At 63.5% G+C, this 22,770-nt stretch overlaps 3 protein-coding genes across 3 annotated transcripts in view; 1 reads left to right on the top strand and 2 right to left on the bottom strand.

The window, feature by feature from the left end:
• Positions 1 to 11,376, bottom strand: part of CHD5 (chromodomain helicase DNA binding protein 5) — a 31,569-nt gene extending 20,193 nt beyond the window's left edge. Inside the window, exons 1-7 of the mRNA XM_082328845.1 lie at positions 11,205 to 11,376; positions 9,835 to 9,965; positions 5,792 to 5,971; positions 4,835 to 4,953; positions 4,035 to 4,273; positions 2,600 to 2,724; positions 698 to 821 (exon numbers count right to left, since the gene is read on the bottom strand). Of these exons, the coding sequence (XP_082184971.1) occupies positions 698 to 821; positions 2,600 to 2,724; positions 4,035 to 4,273; positions 4,835 to 4,953; positions 5,792 to 5,971; positions 9,835 to 9,965; positions 11,205 to 11,268 (982 nt within the window). The 5' untranslated portion in view covers positions 11,269 to 11,376. The remainder of the gene's footprint in view (positions 1 to 697; positions 822 to 2,599; positions 2,725 to 4,034; positions 4,274 to 4,834; positions 4,954 to 5,791; positions 5,972 to 9,834; positions 9,966 to 11,204) is intronic.
• A 176-nt stretch (positions 11,377 to 11,552) lies between these two features.
• On the bottom strand, positions 11,553 to 14,216 carry RPL22 (ribosomal protein L22). The gene is made up of 4 exons (XM_082329199.1): positions 14,124 to 14,216; positions 13,620 to 13,724; positions 12,715 to 12,839; positions 11,553 to 11,771 (listed from the first exon to the last, which is right to left on the bottom strand). Exons 1-4 carry the CDS (start codon positions 14,133 to 14,135, stop codon positions 11,627 to 11,629), a joined length of 387 nt encoding a protein of 128 aa, XP_082185325.1. The 5' UTR covers positions 14,136 to 14,216; the 3' UTR covers positions 11,553 to 11,626.
• A 2,454-nt stretch (positions 14,217 to 16,670) lies between these two features.
• RNF207 (ring finger protein 207) lies at positions 16,671 to 21,676 on the top strand (the record flags this gene model as incomplete). The annotated part of the gene is made up of 17 exons (XM_082329238.1): positions 16,671 to 16,861; positions 17,037 to 17,169; positions 17,256 to 17,400; positions 17,724 to 17,805; positions 17,876 to 17,951; positions 18,037 to 18,162; positions 18,327 to 18,373; positions 18,500 to 18,572; positions 18,673 to 18,741; positions 18,912 to 18,980; positions 19,096 to 19,217; positions 20,233 to 20,422; positions 20,500 to 20,685; positions 20,768 to 20,819; positions 20,911 to 21,028; positions 21,098 to 21,178; positions 21,271 to 21,676. 17 exons carry the CDS (start codon positions 16,671 to 16,673, stop codon positions 21,431 to 21,433), a joined length of 1,923 nt encoding a protein of 640 aa, XP_082185364.1. The 3' UTR covers positions 21,434 to 21,676.
• Positions 21,677 to 22,770: the final 1,094 nt, after the last annotated feature.

The raw sequence follows: 22,770 nt of genomic DNA, 5'->3' as shown, positions 1-22,770 counted from the left end.
GCCACAGCCGTGTCTCTCCAGGAGCTGCTCCTCAGAAAATCACTTCCCTGGAAGCCCCACAAATTCTGGAACTTTGCTGCTATAGGACAAATCCTGGTGGGATCACACGTGCAGGCAGGGTGTCAGCTGCCCATGCTGCCCATGACACGCCCCAGTGCCCAAAGCGCGGGCAGGGTCCTGGGGTGGGCAGGGGGCTCAGCCGCCCTGGGTGGCTGGGGCCGCAGGCAGGCAGCGAGACGGGGCAGGCGGGCTTTGCGAGCTGCGGCACCGCGGCAGGGCAGAGCACCACAACCACAGCTCTCCTGAAGCAGCTCCAAGTGGTGACACGGAGCTGGCTCGAGGGGAGGTGAGCTCCAGGCAGTGGCTGATGGCTGGAGAGCGGCCCGGAGGGAAAGCTGACTGCAGATCGACGGAAAAGCCCTGCCGCCAGGCTGCCCCGCCGCCACCAGCACTGTGGGGGTGAGCCGGTGCCCCGCAGCAGGATTTGCTCACTGCCTTCTTGCAGGCATGAGCCCACCAGCAGCAGACCTTGGACACCAAGAAAGCACCTCGCACTCCACACACACAGACAAGCACAAGCACATCCTCTCCCACCGAGCCAGCGCTAGGCACAGCCTGGAGCTGCCAAGGTCAGGAAAGCACCATCTGGAGAAGGAAATCCAAACAGAACAGGAACAGAGTACAAAGGATGGCCTACTCCTCTTTTTCTTTCTCCTCCTCTTCCCTCTCTTCCCCAGGCCAGCCGAGCACTCGGAGCGCACTGAGGAGCTGTTGATGCTGGCACTGTCGAAGTCGGATTCCTCCCGTTCCTCCTCTTCACTCTGCAGAGGAGAAAACCAAAGCACACACAGTCCAAGCGCTGGCATCCCAGCAGTCGCTCCTAGAGAACACCACTCTGCAGCAGAACAAACCCCCAAAGACCCACGTAAACCCGCGTGGGATCATGGACCAGCCGCTGAGCTCCTCGGGGCACCCTCCCTTCCGCATGAATCGACTAGCCAGAGCAGCAGGGATGGTGGCAGGGCGAGCCCGCTCCCGGCACCAGCAGACAGGGTTCACGGGAGCGTGTCACACGGCACTAGGAAGCAGGGAAATCTCCTCTGTCAGACTGATGTCCCAGCCAGGCAATCCATCAGCGTAGATCTGGACTATCACTAGAGCCTGAAGGCAATTACCTTTGCTGCTCGGCCCAGCAGCAGCTTGTCCAGTTCACAGCACCATCAAAGTGCAATCACTGAGCAAATCTCAGAGCACATCTGAAATACGTAAATCAACATGCCAAGTCCCTGACAAGAGGCGGGCTCTGGGCTTCCCCTGCAGCCTGCCGTCCCCGCTAGCACAGAGCGCGGCGATATCACCCAGTGCGGCTGGCCAGACGTGCTGGAAAAGGCTCAGCGTCTCACAGGCATCGGGCATCGGCCAGCTACAACGCCCCACTGCAGTGACAATGTTACCGTGGGCGCAGACACCCGAAACAGAGACACACGGCAGGACGACCCCCTGCTCCCACTCCTGGGCAGTCAGGGGCCCCCTTCTCCACTGCCTGGCAGAGCTTTGCTCCCTCTCTCTCTCGACACCCGTTTCAGCTTGTGTCAGCCTGTTTGTGTGCGTGCACACAGGCGTTCACGCTTGACCTTCCTTATGACATAAAGGAGTTAAACAGAGCCAGCATTCAATGGCATCAAAACATAACACCACCTCTGAATTCTTATTCTGGAGATTTATGCATGCAAATCCCTGATTTGCATGCTATTAGTCGGTGCTTAGCGCTGCAGCTGCAGGAGCAAGGCCAAGCTCTTTGTAACTTTCCGACACGCGAATGCCCAGATCTAGAGTGCACCTGGAGACGGGATGAATCTTCTGTGATGCGACTGAAAAAACGCAGCAGCGAGCGGCTGCCTTGGATCGTTCCTTTCGCTTCAACCTCTGACGCACAAAGTTATTTACAACTTGTTACATGAACTAAAGCTAGGGAGTCAGTGAGCTCCAACTAGGGTGAACCAATGGGGTTTTGATCAGTGTTATCAAGACCTACAAGAGTTCCACCCCTATTCAACACTTCAGAGATTTATTCTTTAAAATGCTCTGCTATTCTTTAAAATGCGCCTTATATTCATGTGCTGACAAGAGCACGGCACACAAACTGCAGTAGACCCTGTTGCCACGCTCTTACTGGGAAGCTCTGGTAGCCCTGGGCTATGCTGCGGGATCCCAGATGCCAGGAGGCAGGCTATGCTAACGTAATTAAAGCATTCAGTAATTCTCTCTGATGTACGGTTCAGCTGGAGTGCAAGCCCTGAAGAATTCCTTCGCAAATGAAATCGGAAATGATGGCATTACCAACCTCACCACTGAAAGTAAACGTGATTATATGATTTTAGCAGAAATCATGCCCAGGCACAACGTCTTTACAGACCTGAGCCTGGACACAGCTCTCTATCAAGGGGATGAACGAACGTGCTGACTGGAGACTGGCGCCTCGCAGAGGGGCACGAGCGAGGCTGGACACCCCTACAGGAGGGAGGCTGCTAGGGGAGGGCATTTCCCTGCCGTGCCCCCGCACCCAAGGCCCCGTGCAGAAAAAGGCATGCAGACTTACAGAGGAGCCCTTTTTCCTTTTGCTGGGGATTCCTCCAAATCGGAATTTCAAGCCTGCCATCTTTTTCCCCTTCCCCTTTTTCTTCCCGTCTTTGGAGCCCTTGATTTTCTTCCGCACACCTGGTCCTGGAGAAACAGAAGACTTGTTTGGTACTCTGCAAACAGCTGTCCCCCAAATCACCCCCACCGCAACCCCACGATTGATGAGAGCACTGGGGGCCACGGGGAGCAGGGCAGCGGCTAGAACCATCCACAGAGCACGGCCTTTGGGGCAAAAGGCTGCAAGCCCAGACCCAGCACTTGCCAAGAATCGGGGGAGGAAAGGGTCTGCCCTGGGATCCAGGAGAGGGACGGCAGCCCACAGACCACAGGGCTGCGAATACCAAATCGGGACTTCGGGGTCTGCAAGGCAGGGAGAAAAGAGACAGCCACGGAGAGGCACGAACGCTGCACTGAGCCCACTGCACAGGAAGGCTGCTGCAAGCTGCGCTCTTGGTCAGCTGCCAGCTCTGAGCCGCTTGCTCAAAACCTCTCGAGGCATCAGGAACTGACAACTGCACAAGTGGAACAGCAACCTTCCCGAGGAGGAACACGGCGCTAACAAAGGGAGATCCCTCCCTTTCCCACTACTGCCCAGCTTCTGCAGCGATTCTCACAGCCCTTTCCAAGCGTGGGGAAAGCAGCACCAACCTGCCGTCGGAAACAGGGAAATGCTGACAGCAGGAGACCCTTTCAGTACAAATCAGACTATTTCCAGAGGAGCTACTTCAGATTCATATGGTTGGCTCACTCCTTGCAACTGGGCTTTGAAGACAGACGCCTTTCACCCAACTGCCAGGAGAAGAAATCCTTTATTCTGAAAAAGAGCTGCAGCCTTACTGCCCGTGCCTTTCATCACTAAACTCCTTGCCATCTCAGAGACAAAGCACCTGGCTCGACTGCCAAACAGCGCACGTTCATCTGGCCAGACCATACCTGCCTTGCTAACCTACAAATCCTCTTCAGCTTGGACACCAGACTCTGAGGATTGTGCTGGTTTCTGGAGGGCTTTACAACCCTGCAGAATCCCCCATGATAGAAGATGGCACAGAAATACATGGCCCAATCACTTATTTAAGATAAAAGAATGAAGGTAAGCATTCACTGCCACAAACTGCCAAAAGTCCAGAAGGTCCAGAGGCTGCCAGGGTGATCTGCCACGGTTCACAAACCACAGCCCCCTCTAGGACTTCTGCGAGGGAAACGGGAGCTGCAGACACACCTCTGGCGCTACCTTCACTTGCCCAGTTTGTTGAAGCATGTCTCCTGCCTGGAGAAGCGTTCCCACCTTTGCCAGCCTTCAGATGTGGCTGGCTAGCTCTGCGGGCCCGGCAGGCGGGCCGCAAGCCGCCGGTGAGAGCAGCCCCTCCGCTCAGCCCGCCGTGGTTGGCACCTACCCTTGCCCTCCTTGGTCTTGGCCTTCCTGATGACAGCGGGCAAGGCAGACTGCTGGGGGCTGGTGGCGAGCGGCGGGGCAACGGTGACAGTCTCCACGGCCGCAGCAACGGCTGCTGCCGCCGCTGCTGCTGAGCTGCCCTTGAACGGGTTGTTGGCACTGAACTCTCGCCACTTGGCACCGAGCACGGTCATCATCTTGGACATGGGGATCTTAGGGTTCTTCTTGGCGATCAGAGGCCTGCAGGGCCGGGGAGAGAGAAAACCACACGTTAACAGAAACGCTTCGCTGTGCGTCTGCTCCTGCTCGTCGTGTGCCAGTACTTCAGCCTAAGAAATGCACCGGTGGCACGTGCCTCACAGCAGCAGGCTGCTGTGGCCCACCGGTAGCAGCTCACTGGAAAGGCAGCAGAAACCAGAGCTTTCTTAAACAAGTAAATACACATAAAGGAGCACACTTAAACCTCCTCAGAGACCGCCTTTCCCTGAAATGCCTGTTGTGTTTTGAAAGGCTCGCAGTACAAGCAAAAATTCAGTAACATTACTCAATTTTTCTCATGAAACTTTTCAAATAAGCATACACAAAAAATGGGGGTTTGGAAAGAGGGAGAGGAGAGAGAAACACTCCAGCTGTTTCCCAGTCAAACCTGCAATTAAGACGGAGTCCTGAGAACCGAGTCAGGCAGGGAGGAGCAACAAGGAGCTCGCAGTGCAGAATTTACTTCACAACTTCACCCACTTGACTGAGCAACGCCCAAATCAGCCACTACCCAAGGCCCCGTCCAGACCTACAGTTTCCTACCTGAGAAACTGGCTGAAAGCTTTGTAATTAGTCAGAGTATGATAATCTTCTTCTGAGAAAATGTAATCTACGTCATCAAGGCCCCATTCTTCCATCAGCTGGGCTGAGCTCTTGGGCTCCTGCAGATTTACAGAGAGACATCATTAACCTAAATGACCACAGCTCTGCAGACGAGCAGCACAAGGCTGGGTCCGTCGTGTCTTCCGTATCAAACACTCTCCTGAGTCAGCGACACGCAGGGATTTGTTTCTGTGATATAAAAAAAAGAGCATGCACAAGTGCTTAATGAACTAACGCTTCACTCGCTTCCAAGGAGCAAATTAACGTGGCACCATCCAAATGCTCCCCATACCACATAATACGATGCAAAGCCTCGGCAGGTTTCACATCTCCAAGAAACTCAATTTCTCTCTGCGCGCAAGATAAACAACAGGGAAATACCACCTTTCCTCTCCCAATTGTTCACCTGCAATCTCTTCCTCGCCAAACCCAGGACAAGCATCTCATGAAACCCCTAGGCCAGCTTCTCTAAGCACGAGCCGCTCTGCCACTCTCTGCCCTCGCGTTGAGGACAGATGCGATGCATCTGTTACTGGCAGGATGCGGGCAGACGATCCAAGAAGGCAAGCTGCCTCGGACTGAGGAGCTGCCATTTGTCAGAAGATCCAAGCTACCGGACTAGGCCTCCAGCCTCAGGGTAAAACACACCGGCTTCATCACCACGAAAGGCACCGTGAGGACTTGTGAGCGCACGTCGCCGTGTGGCTAAATCCCCAGCCCGCCAGGGAACGCTTTGCTTACGCTGCCGTGCTTTATACAAATGGAAATTATTCACGAGCGCAAGGTGAATGGCCAGAAAACACGGCCCGGCTCTGAAGGAGGTAACTCGCAGGGATCTGGTCACACCCTGAGCTCTCATGCTCTAGCACCAGCTCGGGGTAAAGGAATCTCTGGTACCTTTAGACCTCCATCCTCGTTGTCATCCTCCTCTTCATCCTTCTTTTTCCGTTTTGGTTTTTTCTCCTTTTTGTCCTTCAGTTTTTTCTTCTTCTTTTTGTTGGGGGAGTAGTCGCTCCCTTCGCTCTCAGATTTCTCTTCAATCTCCTCTTCGTTGTCTGACATTTCATCATTGCTCCCCTAAAACGGAAAGCAACAATGGAGAAAGAGCAGGGCCTTCCCCCGCTCCGCTCTCCTCCAGCAAACCCTCCCAGCCAGCACGAAGCAACTGCTGTCACCAGCTGAAGTCAGCCCTCCCTCAAATAACCCTGCCATTACGCTGGGGGAAAACACCCCGAAAATCAGATTCGGGAACAGCAAGAAGCACTGACCACAGGAGAGACAGAGAGAAAGAAATCCTTGCTTTATCTGGACCTGTTTCTTCAGGGCAGTTCTGTGATCCCAGCCAACCTTATGCCCCCAGCCCCCACCGGTAAATGGAGCCGTCCCCTCCCTCCACTCCAGGAGTGCTATAAACACATCTGCTCGCACAAGGCAACCCCCGCCCCGTGGAACCACCGGGAAAAAGAGGAGAAGGTCATGCGATACAGATAAAACTGTGTTTTGGAAAAGCTTGTCCAGGCCAAGGTATATGGAATGGAACCTTTATGCTTTTGCCTCAAGACTTGTTCACCAAGGGGGGCAAAAGAAGCAGTGCTGAGCCGGAGCCGTGCAGATGGACGCCTGCTATGCCTCCATGTTGTAACGCGCTCCTCTGAAAGCGCCCAGGCACCGCAATACCACAGCGTTCGGGCACCGCTCTGGTGAGTGCGGTACAAACAGAATGCCAAGGACAGCGAGACAAGTAAGCGAATGTACGCATTAAAAATAGCTGCGTAGTAAACCAAAGAGCAACTCCTCTGGGAGGCAGCTAACTGCTCTGCCAAAAGATCCTAAATTTTGAGACAGGCAACATTTAGGCAATGTTTTTAATTGCTATAACACAGGTAACATGATGTTCTGTCCTGTGTTTGCTTATGGCTTCACACAAATAAAGTCACATTTTTCTAGCACAGTGTGAACGGCTAAGAAACTCAAGGAAAGGAAGAGAAGATCCTTTAGCCACATGCAACCTTTTAGCCCACTGGACAGATATTGTGCTAGGGTTTTGCTTCGTTTCTGTTTTCTTTTTCTGCCCAGCTGGGCACTACGTGCTGCGGCAGAACTGCGTGACTACAGGAGGATTTCAGCCGTCGCATGAACAACACAGTCCTGGTGGATGCACAGCGAGTCTCGACAGGGGCAGGGGAGCAGAGTACGTCAGGTGAGCCCGGCTGAGTTCCCTCGCTTTCAGAGACAGGCAGCCACAGGAAACCTCCCGTTTCACACAGAGCTCAGCAGCAGGGTGAGCCAGCTGCTTCAGAAAGGCCTGGGCGCTGCTGGGCGGCGGGCGGACGCGTTCTGCCTCCCCTCGGGCAGAAGGCACACGGCGCTGGGGAGAGCCGGAGCGGGGCCTGCTCAGCAGGAATCCAGGTTTCTGCCTGGGAGAGAGACCGTGACCCGCCGCACAACGCTGAGAGCAGCCCCATCCCCACCCTAACGAAGCCGCCGCCGCCGGGCGGAGCGCTCGGGTCCCACGAGCGCCTGCGAGGGAGGGGACGCGTGCGTGAGGGCACCCCTCCGCCCCCCCCGAGCGCTCGGAGCCGGGCGGCAGCGCCCCGGGCCGGCGCGGGGAGCGGCCAAGGGCGGGGGGGGGCTCGGTACCGGGGCTACCGGGGCCACCGCGGCGGCCAGCGCCGGCCCAGCACCGCGGACAGCGCCCGGTCAGCACCGCGGACAGCGCCCGGCCCCGCCGCCCCGGCCCCCCCCCGCCGCCGCCCCGAGCACGGGAGTTTGTCGCCCCGCCCGAGGCCAGCGGCCATTACGGAGTTCTGGTCCTTCCCGGTTCAGAACAACCCGAGCCTCTCCTCCAGCGGGGTTCGGCACGGCGGTAATTTGGCACGGAATAATTGGTTGCCGTGGTAACCGCTGCGGTACAGGTTGAAATCCCCCCTCTCCGCTCCCTTCTCCGACAAGGACCTTCATCTCCATACGCCGAGCGTCGAACCGCAGCCTGGTTATTTTATGCAGATTTTTCTGGGGGTTTGCAACATCGATTCCTGCACCAGGGCTTCCGTCAGCGTCGCCGCAAACCGAACCAGCTCCACTGCGGCTGGCGCAGGCGAATTCCCGCACGAGCGCGGCCTGGCAGCGCTCCTGCCCCACGCCAACGACAAAGCCACGGGGGACGACGGGGCGTCAGTCCGGCCCCACGTCGCAGGCTGGCACCCCGCTCCCACCTTCCTCTCGCAGGGGGAAGGTCCGCTCGCCCCAGAAGCTCTGGCGGAGGCATTTAGGAAAAGGAAGCCCCGCTCAAGGCCCCCCCGTCTGCTACCTCCTCACCCCAACAGCAGCCCGGGTGCCGCTCGGTGCTTACCGACAGCTGCAGCACCGGCTTCTCCCCAGCTTCAACGGACGAGGGAACAGTCTGCCACGGGCAGAACCGAGGCCGGTTAACGCTGCCCACACACAGCATTAATTGAAAAAACAAGCACATGCTGCTGCTGGGCTCAGGCAGGCCGGCACTGACAGAAAGTGAACAGAGGTGAAAACACCACGGGGTCTTATTTTATATCCCCCCCCCCGCCAAAAAGCAGCATAGGAAAAAAATGCGTCCAACGATGGAAGCGGCGCAGGGAGGCAGAGGGCCTGAGCCAGCTTTGTGTGGCGTCTGCAGAAAGACAAGAACATCACCATGGCCACAAGGGAAAAAAAGCTTCCTCAGGGCCACCGCTTCTGCAAAAGGCTGGCAGGTAACGCAGTGCAGGATGGAAACGGCTTGCTTTAAATCAGCAGCTCCCCATGCTCCCACCAGGAGCAACAGCACCCCAACGTGCTGCCTCGTCCAGCCAATCTGTTTTTACAAATCCCATGGGGAGCGGCTGGAGCAGATCAGCATCGTTCAGCCCTGGTTCGGCAAGGGAAGGGGTGGGGATGCGTCTCGCTCTGCCAGGTGAGTGACTTCTCCCCAGCCGCAGCGTCACTGGGGAAGGAAGGGCTGAGGCTCCCCCGCCGTTCGCCCTTCCTTCCCAGCAGCCCATTTGCATTTAGCCAGCGAAAGGGCTGGCGCACAAGATGTCTGCTCCTGTCCTCGCGTCCACCGCCGCCCAGGGATGGGAGAGTGAGAGGCAGAGCCTGCGTGGGCCAACGCGGCAGCGAGCACAGCTCCGGGACCACGCTGTGTCTGAGCCGGGTGCCCTGGCAGAGCGCAGGCAGCACCGGCCAGCCTTCCCGACCAGCCAGCAGACCCCAACAGTAAGGCCCAATCCTCGAGGACACACCGCCTTGTCTTTGTTTTCCTACGGAAGGCCCAACAGCCCTTCCACGTGCCAAATCCTAGAAGCCTCTACGCTGTCTCGCTTGCAGAATGCCCTGGATGAACGCGGCTGACACCAACGTCCGCAGAAACCTCCAAGCCCTGTCCCGGTCGCGCCCCCAACGCGGCGGTTTGCATGCCCCTCCTCAGAAATACGAGCCCCAGGTGCCGTGTCGGTACGGGACGCGCCAGAAAGATTTGCTGCCTGCCCCCAGAGACAACAGCAAGGAGGTGCTGCACTGCAGCACGGGCAGGAGGGCTTCAACGAACAGGGATGGACGGCACCATCGCACACGCCAACACACGCACCACAGCCGAGCCCCTCCCGAGGCGGCGGGCAGCCACATGGCTGCCGGAAGGCGCAGTGGCCGCTTCTCCCCCCAGCTGCTCTCCAGAGAGCGCTCGTCGGGCACACTCCCGCCCCAGAACACCCGAGCTGGACAAGAACTGCTCTCGCCCTGGCTCTGGGTTACCTCCCAGGGCCAGGAGAGCACCGGGTCGGCAAGGGAACACCCCAATAACGCCCCGCCTCTCCATGCACAGACACCCGAGAGGTGCTTGCCAGCGGCCCTCAGCGCCGCGAGCAGCCTGCCTCTGCGCCACGGCTGAGAGGAGCCCCCCAGCCCAGCGTGAGAACATGCAGCATTACCTCCTTCTTCCTCCTCTTGATTTTGGCAGCCTTGCTATCTTTCAGCTTCTTGGATTTCTTTTTTTTCTGCACAGCGACTTGCTCTTCTGCGAAAAACTCATCCAGTCCTTCCAGCACCCCATCATCTTCTTCTGGGGACAAAAAGGACAGCTCACGCGGCCGGAGCGCACAGGCACACAGGACACCGCGTTCGCGTTTATCCCTCTCAGAGGAGCACGCCCAAGCGGCAACATCAGGCTGCGAGGACGGCGCTCCATGGCCTCTCCCAGAGGCCCTCGCACAGGCAGCTGATCCGCTGCGGCCCCTCGAGGGAGCCCCGGCAGGGCCCTGCCCAGAGGCGCCTGCCCCGGCACTTCTCCTGCCCAGCTCCTCGCTGCCGCTCGCCCACGAACACCCGAGGTTTTGGCAGTCTGTGTTTCGCTCTCGAGAGACAGGGACACGGGCGCGTCCCCGAGCGCTGCCTGCTCTTACTGATCTGGGTCCGCGGGTAGTTAGGGAGCACCAGGCTTTTACCTTTCAGAACTCCAAGTTGAGCCCATTAAAACGGATTCAACGGAAGGCAAATGAGGATGAGGAAGGCCTCACGTGGAAGACAGGTGCCACGGCTCACGGGAGGTTGTTCTGCTGTGGCTCCGCGCTCGGGCAGCGCCGCGGGCACCCAGCCAGGCTGCGCACGCCAGCGCAGGGACCCTGGCCCCGGGCAGAGGCACCGATCCCAACACAGGCCCTCGCCTTCCCGGCAGCGTTACCTCCCCAAGCCCGGCACTTGCCAGCGAGCCCCAGCACCCTGTCCAGCCTTCGCATTCTTTTAAGGCCTACGTCAGCATTTTTATTTTTAATTTTTGAGCTTATACAGTAACGACACTCCAGAGCCGCTGGGACATCTCTCGTTTGACTGCAAGCCGTGCCGGTGGAGGCTCCGGCAAGGCGGGCACCGGAGCTCCACCGAGTCCCTGGGACGGGCGGGAGCGGGCAGTGCCGGGAGCCCGCCCCGGCCCCGCTGCAGGAGCGGGTTCGGGAGAGCCCCTCGGCCAGGCGAGGGGCCGGCACCGGGGGAAGGACCGAGAGGAAACCGCGGCAGCGCCGGGGTGCCCGGCCCGGGAGCGCGGCCCGATGCTCCAGCCCGAGCCGGAGCCGCCCTGGGGCGGCCCCTGGGGCAGCCCCTGGGGCGGGAGGGCCCGGCACGGCCCGGGGACCGGCCCCGAGCCCCGGAGAGCCGCCAGCCCCGGCACGCCCTCCCGGCCCGGGCGGCCGCGAAGGCACCGCCGCCCGCCCGCGGGGCGCAGGGACAACGGGGCTGAGCCGGAGGAGCCGCGCCTCGGGGGACACCCCGCCGCCGCGCCCCCCGCCCGCTCCCCCCGCCCGCCTACCCGAGACGTCCTCCTCGTTCTCCGCGTCCTCCAGCAGCTCCCGGCCGGCCGCCGGCCCCCGCATGCCGGGCGGCGGCAGCGGCAGCGGCCCGGGCCGGGACCGAGCGGCGGGCGCTGCCGCTCCGCGCCAAGATGGCGGCCGCCGCGCCACGCCCACCCCGTGACGCGGGCGTCCCTCGCGCGCCGCGCCCCCAGCCACGCCCCTCCCGGCCCCGGCCACGCCCCTCCCGGCCCCGGCCACGCCCCTCCCGGCCCCGGCCACGCCCCCGGGCCCGCCGCTCCCCGAAAAGCCCCAAACCCCCCCAAATCCGCCCCCCGGGGCCCGCCCGCCGCCAGCGGAGCGCGGGGTATCAACAACTCTCCCCGCCGTTTATTCCAGCAAAGCAAAACTGTACAAAATGGCGGCCGGGCGGGGGGCCGGCTCAATCCTCCTCCTCCTCCTCCTCCTCGTCCTGGTTGATCTGGAAGTAGCGCAGCTCGTAGCTCTCCTTGCTGTTGGCCACCACGCGCAGCCAGTCGCGCAGGTTGTTCTTCTTCAGGTACTTCTTGGTCAGGTACTTCAGGTACCTGCGGGGAGAAGCCTGGCTTGGAAGAGGCTCCGCGCCCCCCATCCGGCCGCTCCGGCCCCCGCAAGCCCCCACGCCAGTGCCAACCCCCGTTCCTGTGGGCTCCCACCTCCGCCGGGAGCAGTGCGTCCCACCAGGCACGGCCCGGCAGAGCTTCTGCCGGGAAACACCACCGCCGGGGGAACAGCGCCGGCAGCCCGGGGACGCGGAGCCTGGGAAATGGCTTCCCTCCCCTCGCCCTCCGAGGCTGCGAACGCACGCCGTATTCCCACGCCACCGGTTCAACACACGGCAGCGAGTCTCTGCTGGGATGGCGGCTAACTGCTGCCGGCTCCCGCAGCCGCTGCGGGGACGCGCCAGGTGCCACACCGACACAGAGACACTGCATCAGCTGAAACGCGGGCGCTTACAGAGCAGGGCACTGCCCTGCCGCCACAGACAGTTTTCCTCTCCCCACCTTTTTCAGACCTCACCATGCCGTATCTGCTGCAGCAAAAACCACGTTTACCGCAGTGAGCCAAAGGACAGGCAGCCCCGAGGAGGCCGCAGCAGGCAGGCGCCTGGCAGGACGAGCAGTGGGGAGCTGGGCTGCGGATCAACCCCCAAACCCTGCACTCGGCACCCTTTCGCTGCGCGTCCTCCCCGGCCGCCCACCCCATCAGCCTTCCCAGCAGGAATATCAGCACGTATCTCTCTCAAAGATCATTCGGGAACAGGCAGCCACCGCACCGACCATCACATGGCATTTAACCGAGTCTTGGCACGACTCCTGCACCAAGACATCTCTGCACTACCAGGCCCTCCTGCCAGCCTGGCTCCCGTCTGAACACCAGCGATGCCCTGCTGAGGGCCAGCTGCTGCCGGCAGCAACCAACCATGGCTCCAGGCACCGGCAGCAGCCTCATGACGGTGACCGGAGCCGCCGGGCTGCCCCGCCACCTCACCTCTTCGAGAACGGGACCTCCGATGTGACCGTGATCTTGCTCTTGCTCCTCTCGATGGTCACCACGCCCCCGCCCAGGTTTCCCGCTTTGCCGTTCACCTTGATCCTTTCCTGCAGGAACTGCTCCTGCAAGAGAGGAACGCCACCGCTTAGCCAGGGCCGCCAACTCCTGCTGGACAAGGCCTCCCCAGCTGGCCTGCACCCAGCGCTTCAGCTTCTTGTTAGAGCTGGGGAAGAGACAAAAGCGCTTTTGTGCCCAGGGGCAGCAGAGGAAAGCCGCCTTCCTGCAGGCCGGGAGGCTCCGAGCCTGCCAGCACCCTCCACAACCAACCCAACCGGCCCATTCAGACCCGCGCATAAGTGAGGTTCTCGGGTCTGAATGCGCCGGATTAGAGAGGCAGGGACACATTTCCCGCCTTCCAAGGGGACAGCCAGCGAAGTGATGGCTGGGTCAGGGTCCTCCGAGGACGCCACAGCCCTGCGCTTCCAAAGGATACTCAAGCGTAGTTTGAATGAGAATAGGTTCACGAGACAGCGCTGAAACGCAGTGTGCTCTGCCCTCGCCTTTCCTCACAGCACAACAGAAAACTCACCCCAGGAGGGATGAACAGTAATACTGCTCGACAGGCAGGGAAGATGCTCGTGCTTTAACTACAAAGCGTTTAAAAAGAACAAACATCTCATAGCCTCCAGCACCACCCAGGCATCCTTTGCCTGCGGGGCAATTCCCAGCGCTGCAGACTTTTACGCTGGGCCGTGGTGAGGGGCAGAGTCAGAGAGCTGGGGCGGCGGGGGCTGCCGGGGTAGCGGGAGCTGCTGGGGCCGTGCTCACCAGCACGCCACTGGGCGCGGAGCCAGCAGCCCCCGGCAAGGCCCGGCAGGGCGGCGGGGAGGCCCCGCACTCACAAAGTTGGCGGCGTCCATGATGCCATCCTCCACGGGGTGGGTGCAGTCCAGGGTGAACTTCAACACCTGCTTCTTTTTTTTGCCACCTTTCGCTGCGGGCTTCTTCTGCAGGGGGGGAAAGAGAGAGCCGTGAGGGCCCGGCTGCAGGCACCGGGCCCGGGGGCAGCGGGGAGGAGGGAGGGGGCCAGACCGAGCTCCGGGCTGGAGCGAAAGGGGCCGGGCTGCGGGCGAGGAAAGGGGCCCGGGCCGGGGGCAGCGGGGAGAGCGGAGGGCCCCCCACGGCCGCCCACCGCCCCAAGCCGCACGCCCGGCGCTTGGCGGGCTGGGCCCGGAGGAGGCCCGAGCCCAGGCCCAGGCCCACGCCCGGGCCGGGCCGGGCCGGGCCGCGGCGGAGAGGAACGCGGCGGAGGGGAACGGGGCGGGGCGGACGGGGCCGGGGGTGGCGGAGGCCCGGTGCGGGGGGGCCCGGCCCGGCCAGGCCGCCCGCCGCCGGCGGGGACTCACCACAGGCGCCATGGCGGCTCCAGCGAAGGGGCAAAAAGGGAGGGCCGCGCCGCGCGCGTGCGCGGAAGCACCGGCGGGCGGCCACTGCGCATGCGCCCCACGCCGCGCCGCCTGCGCCCACGCCGCCGCCGGGCCGCGCGCAGGCCGCCGCGCGCCGCGCGCCGCGCGCAGGCCGCCCTAGCCGACCGCCGAGAGAGTCGACGGCTTCCGGCCCCTCCCCACGCACGCCGCTGATCTGCCCCGCGACAGTCTAGTGCTGCCTGGCTGGGCGGGGCGCTGGTCTGTGGGCGGGGCTTCGAGGGAGGCGTGGCCGTGTGAAGGGGGCGGGGCCGGGCGCGGCACCGGGGGAACGGGGGAACCGGGGAACCGGGAAACCGGGGACCGGGGGAACCGGGGACCGGGGGGAACGGGGGAATGGGGGGAACGGGGGAACAGGGGAACGGGGGAATGGGGGGAACAGGGGGAAGGGGGACCGGGGGGACCGGGGGGATGGGGGAACCAGGGGGACAGGGGACCGGGGCACTGGGGGAACCGGGGGGACTGGGGGAACGGGGGCACCGGGGCCCGGGGGGCTGCACGTCACCTTTCGCGCTGCAGCGTTAAACCCGGCACCGTGGCCCGGCGGGGCCAGGGGTGGCGGCTGCGGTGGGAGCCCCTTTACGCCGCCGCGACCGGGCTCCGAGCGCGGTTACGGGGCCGCCGCGGCGGCAGCACCGGGCCAAGGGAGGGGAGCGGAGGGGAGGCCCCACGGGAGCAGGGCAGGCGCAGCAGCCGCAGCCCCGCTCCCCCCCGAGCCCCCGCCGTCGCGGCCGGAGCCCCAAGGCGAAAGGGACCAGCGGGCGCTTCGGGGACGTTTGTGGGCGTTCATGGACGTTTTGCCGACGTTGGCGGGCGCGGTCCGTCGACGAGGGAACGACCCCTGTGCCTTGTGCCGAGGGTGGGGAGGGGCGGGGGCTGACGAGGAGGTACTGGATAACGGGGGACCCGGGCGTGGGGTGAGGGGTACGGAACAAGGGGTGGATACTGCCCCGGTTTCAGCTGGGACAGAGTTAATTTTCCTCCCGGTAGCGGGCACAGTGCTGCGGTTTGGGTTTGGGATGAGAACAATGTTGGTAACACACCGGTGGGTTGGTTGGTGCTGAGCGGGGCTCACGCTGGTCACGGGCTCACAGTGGTCACGGGCTCACGCTGGTCACGGGCTCACAGTGGTCACGGGCTCACAGTGGTCACAGGCTCACACTGGTCACGGGCTCACAGTGGCCACGGGCTCACGCTGGCCACGGGCTCGCAGTGGCCACGGGCTCACGCTGGCCACGGGCTCACACTGGTCACGGGCTCACACTGGTCATGGGCTTTTCAGCTTCCCCTGCTCTGCCCGTGCAGGGGGGCTGGGGGGGGCGCAGCCGGGGGGGCTGACCCAGACCGGCCGAGGGCCCCTCCGTACCCTGTGGCGTCGTGCCCAGTACTGGGGGAAGAAGAAGGAAGGGGACACGTTCGGAGCGATGGCGTTGGTCTTCCCAAGTCCCCGTTACGCAGGATGAGCCCTGCTGTCCTGGGGGTGGCTGAGCACCTGCCTGCCCATGGGAAGGAGGAATGGATTCCTTGGTTTGTTTGTGTGCGGGGCTTCTGCTTTCCCTATTAAACTGTCTTTATCTCAGCCCACGAGTGTTCTCGCTTTTACGCTTCTGATTCTCTCCCCATCCCAGCGGGGAGTGAGGGAGCGGCTGCCTGGGGCTCAGTTGCCGGCTGGGGTTGAACCACGGCAGCCCCCGCACCCCCGGGTGCGCCCCCACCCCGGGGCCACCACCAGCCCGCACGGCCGCCCGCACCCCGCAGCCCGGGTGCCCCCCAGGGCCCCGCGCCCCGAGGGCCATCCCTGCCCTCGTCCCCGCGGGGCTATTTTTGGGCCGTGGCGTGGCGGCCGCCCGGCAGTGCCAGGGGCCCCGCGTCACGGGGGCGGCCAGGCCCGGCCGCCTCGGCATCGCCCTCATTCCAGCCAGCGCACAGGGAGCAGCGGCGCGGCGCGGCTCGGCCGATGCCCCGGCTTACGGACGGGCAGAGGTAAAGCCTTCACCCGGCCACGGTGCTCCGCTGTGCCGGGGACAGGGGCTCCCCAGCGTGTGGGGCAGCTCGCTGCCGGGCCACCACCATAGGGGACATCCCAGGGCAGGGGACACCCCGTTGCAGGGGATGCTCCCTCCTGGGGGACACCCGGCCCTGGGCATCCCCCGCCCCTGTGCTGGGGACACTCTGCTGCAGGGGACGCCCCGTCCCGGGGGATGCTCCTGCCCTGGGAGTCCCCGCACTGCAGGGCTTCCCACCCGGCCCCGCTGCCCCCCGCCCGCGGCGCCAGGGGGAAGGGGCGCGTTTGGGGCAGCCTCGTGCCGCGCTGCTCATAACCTAAAAATAGGCGGCAGCTCGCAGGCCCGGGGGACAGGACTCGTCCTTCCCGCAGCAGCCACAGTGCTCACGCAAAGCGGTGCTGCGCGGGGCCCCCTGGGCACAGGGGGTGACGCGGGGCGTGGGGGGCCGCTCTCCGCCCCGCAGATGGCCGGCGGCATCTTTTCCCCGCTGGGGAGCTGCTCAGAGCTGGAGAAGGCCAACTGCCACCCGCTGGTCTGCCTGCTCTGCCACGAGCCCTACCAGCACCCCTGCCTGCTCGACTGCTACCACAACTTCTGTGCCAGCTGCCTGCGGGGCCGCGCCAGCGACGGCCGCCTGCGCTGCCCCCTCTGCGGGTAAGGGATGGACCCTGCCCGGGGGGCGCCGGGACCAGGGCACACTGCCGGCAGCCTCTCGCGACCCTGCTCCCGGTGTGCCCAAAGCTGCCTCCGCCTGCCCTGGGCAGGTGTCCCCATCCCCATCGCCGTCCCCATCCCTGTCCACGTCCCCGTCCCATCTCCATCCCCGCAGGCACCTCTCGGTGGTGAGGGGGGGCACGGGGCTGCCCCCCGTGGACCGGCTCCTGCAGTTCCTGGTGGACAGCTCAGCCGATGGCGAGGAGGACGTGCAGTGCGCCAACTGCGACCGGCGCTGCGCCAAGGCGGTGAGGGCAGCGGGGCGGGCAGGCAGGGCAGACGGGGACCCCCGCCGGGGCCATGCCCACCACCAGCCACCCCCCCGCCCACGCAGGAGCTGGACACCATGTACTTCTGCAACACCTGCGGGCAGCCCCTCTGCGCCCCGTGCCGCGAGGAGACCCACCGCGCCAAGATGTTCGCCCGCCACGAGATCGTCTCCCTCTCCAAGCGCACCAAGGACATCCACAAGAAGTGCCGTGAGTGCCATGCCGTGCTGTACTATGCCATGCCATGCCAGGCTGCACTGCGCGATGCCATGCCATGCCAAAACATGATGTGCCATGCTGCACCATGCCGTGCCATGCTGCACCATGCTGTGCTGCACCATGCCATGCTGTGCCACAACATGATGTGCCATTCTGCACCATGCTGTGCCGTGCCACAACATGATGTGCCATGCTGCACCATGCCATGCTGCACCGTGCCATGCTGCACCGTGCCATGCCAGACTGCACTGTGCTGCACCGTGTTGTGCTGCACCATGCCATGCCAGGCTGCCCGACATCCCCATCCCTTGCAGCGCTGCACGAGGAGCCCTACATCATGTTCTCCACTGAGAAGAAGTCCATGCTCTGCATCAACTGCTTCAGGGACATGCAGGGGTGAGCAGCCCCGGCCCTGTGCCTGCCCCACGCCCCGGCCCATCCCGTGCCCTGATGCCTGTGCCCACAGGGAGAGCCGGGCACACTGCATCGACATCGAGACGGCGTACATGCAGGGCTGCCAGCGGCTGGACCAGGCGGTGATGGTGGGCAGGAGCCAGAGGGTCTCGGGGGGACATGGGGGTGTGGTGCTGCCCGCAGTGCCACAGCTGCTCCACCACCCCTGGGCAGGCCGTGAAGGAGCTGCAGACCTCCACACGCGAGGCCATCGTCCTTCTCAAGGCCATGATAGAGGAGGTGCGGAACAGTGCCAGTGAGGAGGAGGCAGCCATCAACTCCCTCTTCGGCCGCATGCAGGTGCGTGGCAACCGCCCGCACGTTTTGCCCTGCGCCCATGGGTGCCCGACGCATGGGCACGGCAGAGCCGGGGCAGCAGGAGGGGACCAGGGTGGCCGTGGGACACAGGGTGGCCATGGGACACATAGCAGCCACAGGACACAAGGCGGCCGTGCCGTTTGCAGGAGCAGCTCTCCGAGAGGAAGAAGACGCTCCTGAAAGCCGTGCAGAGGTGAGGGGCCATGGGCTGAGCCCTCTCCTGGGGGTGTCCCCCCGTCCTGGGGTGTGTTGGGGAGCCCTGGGGCCAGAAGCCTCCCCAGTGCCCCACAAAGGCTGTGCCTTGCCCGCTCTGCTGCAGCCAGCACGAGGAGAAGGAGAAGGCATTCAAGGAGCAGCTCGCCCACCTCGCCTCGCTGCTGCCCACCCTGCAGGTAGGACCCTGGGCCGGGATACCCTGGCCCCAGGAGCCAGGCAGGGCCCGGGCTGCTGCAGCCCCGAGGGGCGCCGGTGGTGACACCCCTCTGCGCACAGGTCCACCTGGTGACCTGCTCGGCCTTCCTGAGCTCCGCCAACAAAGCCGAGTTCCTGGACCTGGGCTACGTGAGTGGTGCCAGCACCGCGGGGCGGCCGGTGCATCCTGCCGCGGTGCCACGGGGTGGCTGGAGCATCCCACCGCGGTGCCGTGGGGTGTCTGGTGCACCCTGCAGCAGTGCCCGGCTCACGGGCAAGGTGCCGAACACCCCTCACTGCACCTTGCTGCTGCCTTTCAGCAACTGATGGAGAGGCTGCAGAGGATTGTCAAGCTGCCGCACCGCCTGCGGCCGGCCCAGACCAGCAAGGTAGAGCCCTGCCGCCTGCCCATGGCTGAGCTGCTGCCCGCAGCACCCCACGGGCAGCCCCAGCTGCTGGCTCTGCCCTGGCCCCAGACATGCTCACCCCCGTCTTGCCCCCCAGATCAACAGCGAGTACCGGGCAGAGTTTGCTCGCTGCCTGGAGCCCCTGCTGATGCTCAGCCCCCGCCGCTCCGTGGTGGGCAGCGCCGGTGGCATCGGTCCTGGCATCGCCGGCACAAACATGTGAGGTGCTGGGATGGCAGCCGGGGCCGGGGCGCATCCTGCCACGCGTGCCATGCATCCCCCAGGCATCCCGCCGGCCTCCCCGTCGTGCCAAGCTTGCCCCCACTGCTGCCCTTGAGCCTGTCACCTCAGCGGTGGCGTGGGGACAGCGTGGAGCACAGCTGTGCTGACAAAGGACAGGCGCGGGGGCTTCAAGTGACACTTCTGGGAAGCGGGGCGGGCAGGCGGGCAGCAGGGCTGGCAGCAGCGTGCCCGGGTGAGCCTGCACCCTGCTCCCCAGCCCGGCCCCCCACCGCGCTCCCCGGAGGGTTCTGCCCCTGCTGCCACGGGTGCTGCGCTGGGGCCAGCTCCTGCTCGCCCGCAGCCTCTTCGCCCGCCACTATTTTTATCAGAATTTCAGGGAAGTGCCCAGCCGTTCCTCGCCCGGGATATATTTAGGCCCATTGATGTCACGGCAGCGCCAGCCCTGCCAGGCGCTCCCGGCCGGAGAGGACAAACAGGCACTGCCGCCCCATGGGGACCGCTCCTCGCCCCCAGCTGGGCTCAGCGCTGCGGGGCGGCTGAGCTCCCGGGGGCTGCTGGCCCCAGCACGGGCAGGGGGAGCGCGGCGCTGCACGGTAGGACCGACGGCGGTGGGGCGGCAAAGCCAGGGCGGTGGGCAGCGGGGAGGCTGCAGGATGGGGGGAGACAGAGGGGCAGCAGCACCTGCCAAGGGGCCAGGAGATCCTTCCCTTTAGAAACCAGAGCATGCCAAGCTCAGCTCCTGCCTTCTCCCTGCTGCAGCCAGTCCCGAAGCCATGGGCATCGGGAGAGCAGCCCACGGAAACCTTTCGGGGCAGCGTAAGGCGCCTCCGACCGACCCCGTGCTCGGGCGAGGGAAGGGACGCGTGGGGCTGGCGCGTCCCCAGGCACCCAGGGGCGAGGGGCGGTGGGGCTGAGCCGGTGGCGGGGCCCCTGGCACCTCGCCCCCGCCGCCGCTCGCCTGCAGCGCGCCGCTGTCGCCCTCTCCGTGCAGGCTCCCCGGCGGCCAATGCTCCAAGACTCTCATGGTGCCCGGCTGCCCCGCCGCTGGCGATAAAATGTCCACTGGCCCCATGGTGCGGAAGCCGACGATGCACCGGTACATCAGCACCAAGGTCCTGCTGGCCGAGGGGCGCGAGACCCCCTTCGCTGAGCACTGCCGCAACTACGAGAACACCTACCGGGTAGGGAGCGCGGGGCGGGACGGGGCGGGGCGGGACGGGAGGGTGCTGCTCACAGGCGGTTGCCCCCCGCCCCGCAGATGCTGCAGACGGAGATCCAGGGCCTGAAGGACCAGGTGCAGGAGCTGCACCGCGACCTCACCAAGCACCACTCGCTCATCAAGACGGAGATCATGAGCGAGATCCTGCAGAAGTCCCTGCAGATGGACGTGCAGATCGCGGCTCACTACTCCGCCGTGGAGATGATGCGCAGCGTCTTCGAGGAGGTACGGCCGGCACGTCCTGGTGGAGCAGGGTCCCTCCGTGCCATACTGCGGCACGCTGCCCGGCTCCCTCTCCCCCTTCCAGGTCTGGGAGGAGACATACCAGCGGGTGGCAAACGAGCAGGAGATCTACGAAGGTACTGGCGACCCCGCTCCCCTGGCCCCGAACTCCCCGGGCCCGCGCTGGGAGGGCAGCCGAGGCCACAGCCCGCTCCTCTCACCCCCCAGCCCAGCTCCACGACCTGCTGCAGCTGCGGCAGGAGAACAGCTGCCTGACCACCATCACCAAGCAGATCGCGCCCTACGTCCGCTCCATCGCCAAGGTGAAGGAGCGGCTGGAGCCCAGGTGAGGGGCGCAGGGGAGCTTTCGGGGCCGGGGCGGACCCAGCCGTGGCTCACGCCCCTCCCGCCGCAGGCTGCAGGAGCCCCGGGACCCCAAGGAGGAACAGGCGCAGATGCTGCTCAAGATCTGTGACGACAGCGAAGCGGCACCGAGGTAGGCGACGGCAAGCGCCCGGGTGCCGAATTCCCCCTGTGCCCTTTCCCGGCTGCTGATCCTGCTGAGGTGCCGTGCCTTCCCTTCCCCAGGGACGCCTCGCCTGGCAGCAAGGAGGGGGCTCTGGCCAGCCCCAGGGAGGGCTGCGCGCCCAGTGGCACCTCTGGAGACCCCTCCCCGAAAAGCAAAGACTGCTGCAGGGGACAGCAGGAAAGCGGGGCCGAGAGCACTGCCCGAAAAGAGCTTGCACCGTAGAGCCCGAGGCCGAGCGAGCGCGCAGAGCCGCTTGGCGCTCACTGCGCAAAAGCCGTTCCCCAGTCGGCGTCTGGCTCCTCTTGCCTTGTGCCACGAGCGCAGGCAGGAAAACGCAGCCCGGGCACACAGTGCCTGCAGCATATCAAAAGCCTGCCTTAGGGCAACTTTGTTCGTCTGAAAAAATAATTGTGTTTGCGCTCTCCCTCTCGTGTGTTAGAAGTAAAATAAAAGGGCGCAAGTGTACGTGTCCGCTTGGTTCTGCGGCTCTGGACAAAGCGGGCCCGCCAGCTCGGGGTGTCCAGCTGCTCTTCAAACCACAAAGTTTGCAAACATGGGGAGAAAACCTCCAAAACTCCCCTGGTGTAGGGTAGAGCCAGGAGCAGGGTCTCAGAGCGTCCTGCGAACCACCGACAGGCAGCGGAGGCAAAAACGCAGGCAGGGCACTAGAAAAAGGCGCTCTGCTGCTTGTGCATCTGTGCCATTTAACAACTCACCGACTGCTGCTGCACAGGAGGGCAGGGTTTGACGGCTCACTCCGGCTTTTCCCTAAATATTCAGACGCCTTCCCCGCGCCTGGTGAGCTGCTGTCTCCTCACCGAGCTTCCAGTCACAGCATTTGGGAAAATAAAAGGTTGAGAGAGGCTGCTGGTCTCAAGGGCACTGCGGGCTCTGAAGATTTTGCTCAAGGTGAAGTTTACCCCCTTCTTTTGGTGCTAATGCATCCCGCCTTGGGCAGACCCCGGAACAGACAGCTGGAACCAGGGTCAGAGCTAGCGCTGGCACGCTCTCGCAAGTTAGGATCGAGGTGCATTTACTACAAAGAACAACGTGAGAATAAAGCTTAGTTTCCATCGCCACCTCACGTCAAACCCAAGTGACAATCGATTTGGTTTTTATGTTTCAAAGTACACTTGTGCAAGTTCACAGCAGAAACGTTAAGGCATACAAAAAAAATTAGTTAAAAATTAACTCGCCTGAGGCACGTTGGCTACAGCAGCAGGTCGCAGCTTCCATGAGGACGTGTGTCGGAGGCACAGAAAAGCCTGAGCAGGAGCCTACGAGTGACTACGCAGAGAAATCGGCGCTATCCAGCCGGTGTATCCTCACGCTTGCTCTTTTCTCCCAAGCTAAAAACATGCTCGGTAAAAAACAAATTACCAGCAAAGGCGTTAAGCTGATGCTCTGCGCAGAACGCGCTCTGCAATACAAAGCAAACCCGGCGGAGGAAGGACTCGTGTTGGTTAAGCGAGGAGAGACGGAGAATTCACCCCGTCTGTGTGGCTGTGCAGCCCCATGCGTCACTGCGAGTTGTGGTCATGCCTCAGCGCAACACTGGA

The sequence above is a fragment of the Platalea leucorodia genome, assembly GCF_965183815.1.
Source record: "Platalea leucorodia genome assembly, chromosome: 17".
NCBI classification, from domain to species: domain Eukaryota; kingdom Metazoa; phylum Chordata; class Aves; order Pelecaniformes; family Threskiornithidae; genus Platalea; species Platalea leucorodia.
This window is presented reverse-complemented; position numbering and strand designations above follow the sequence as displayed.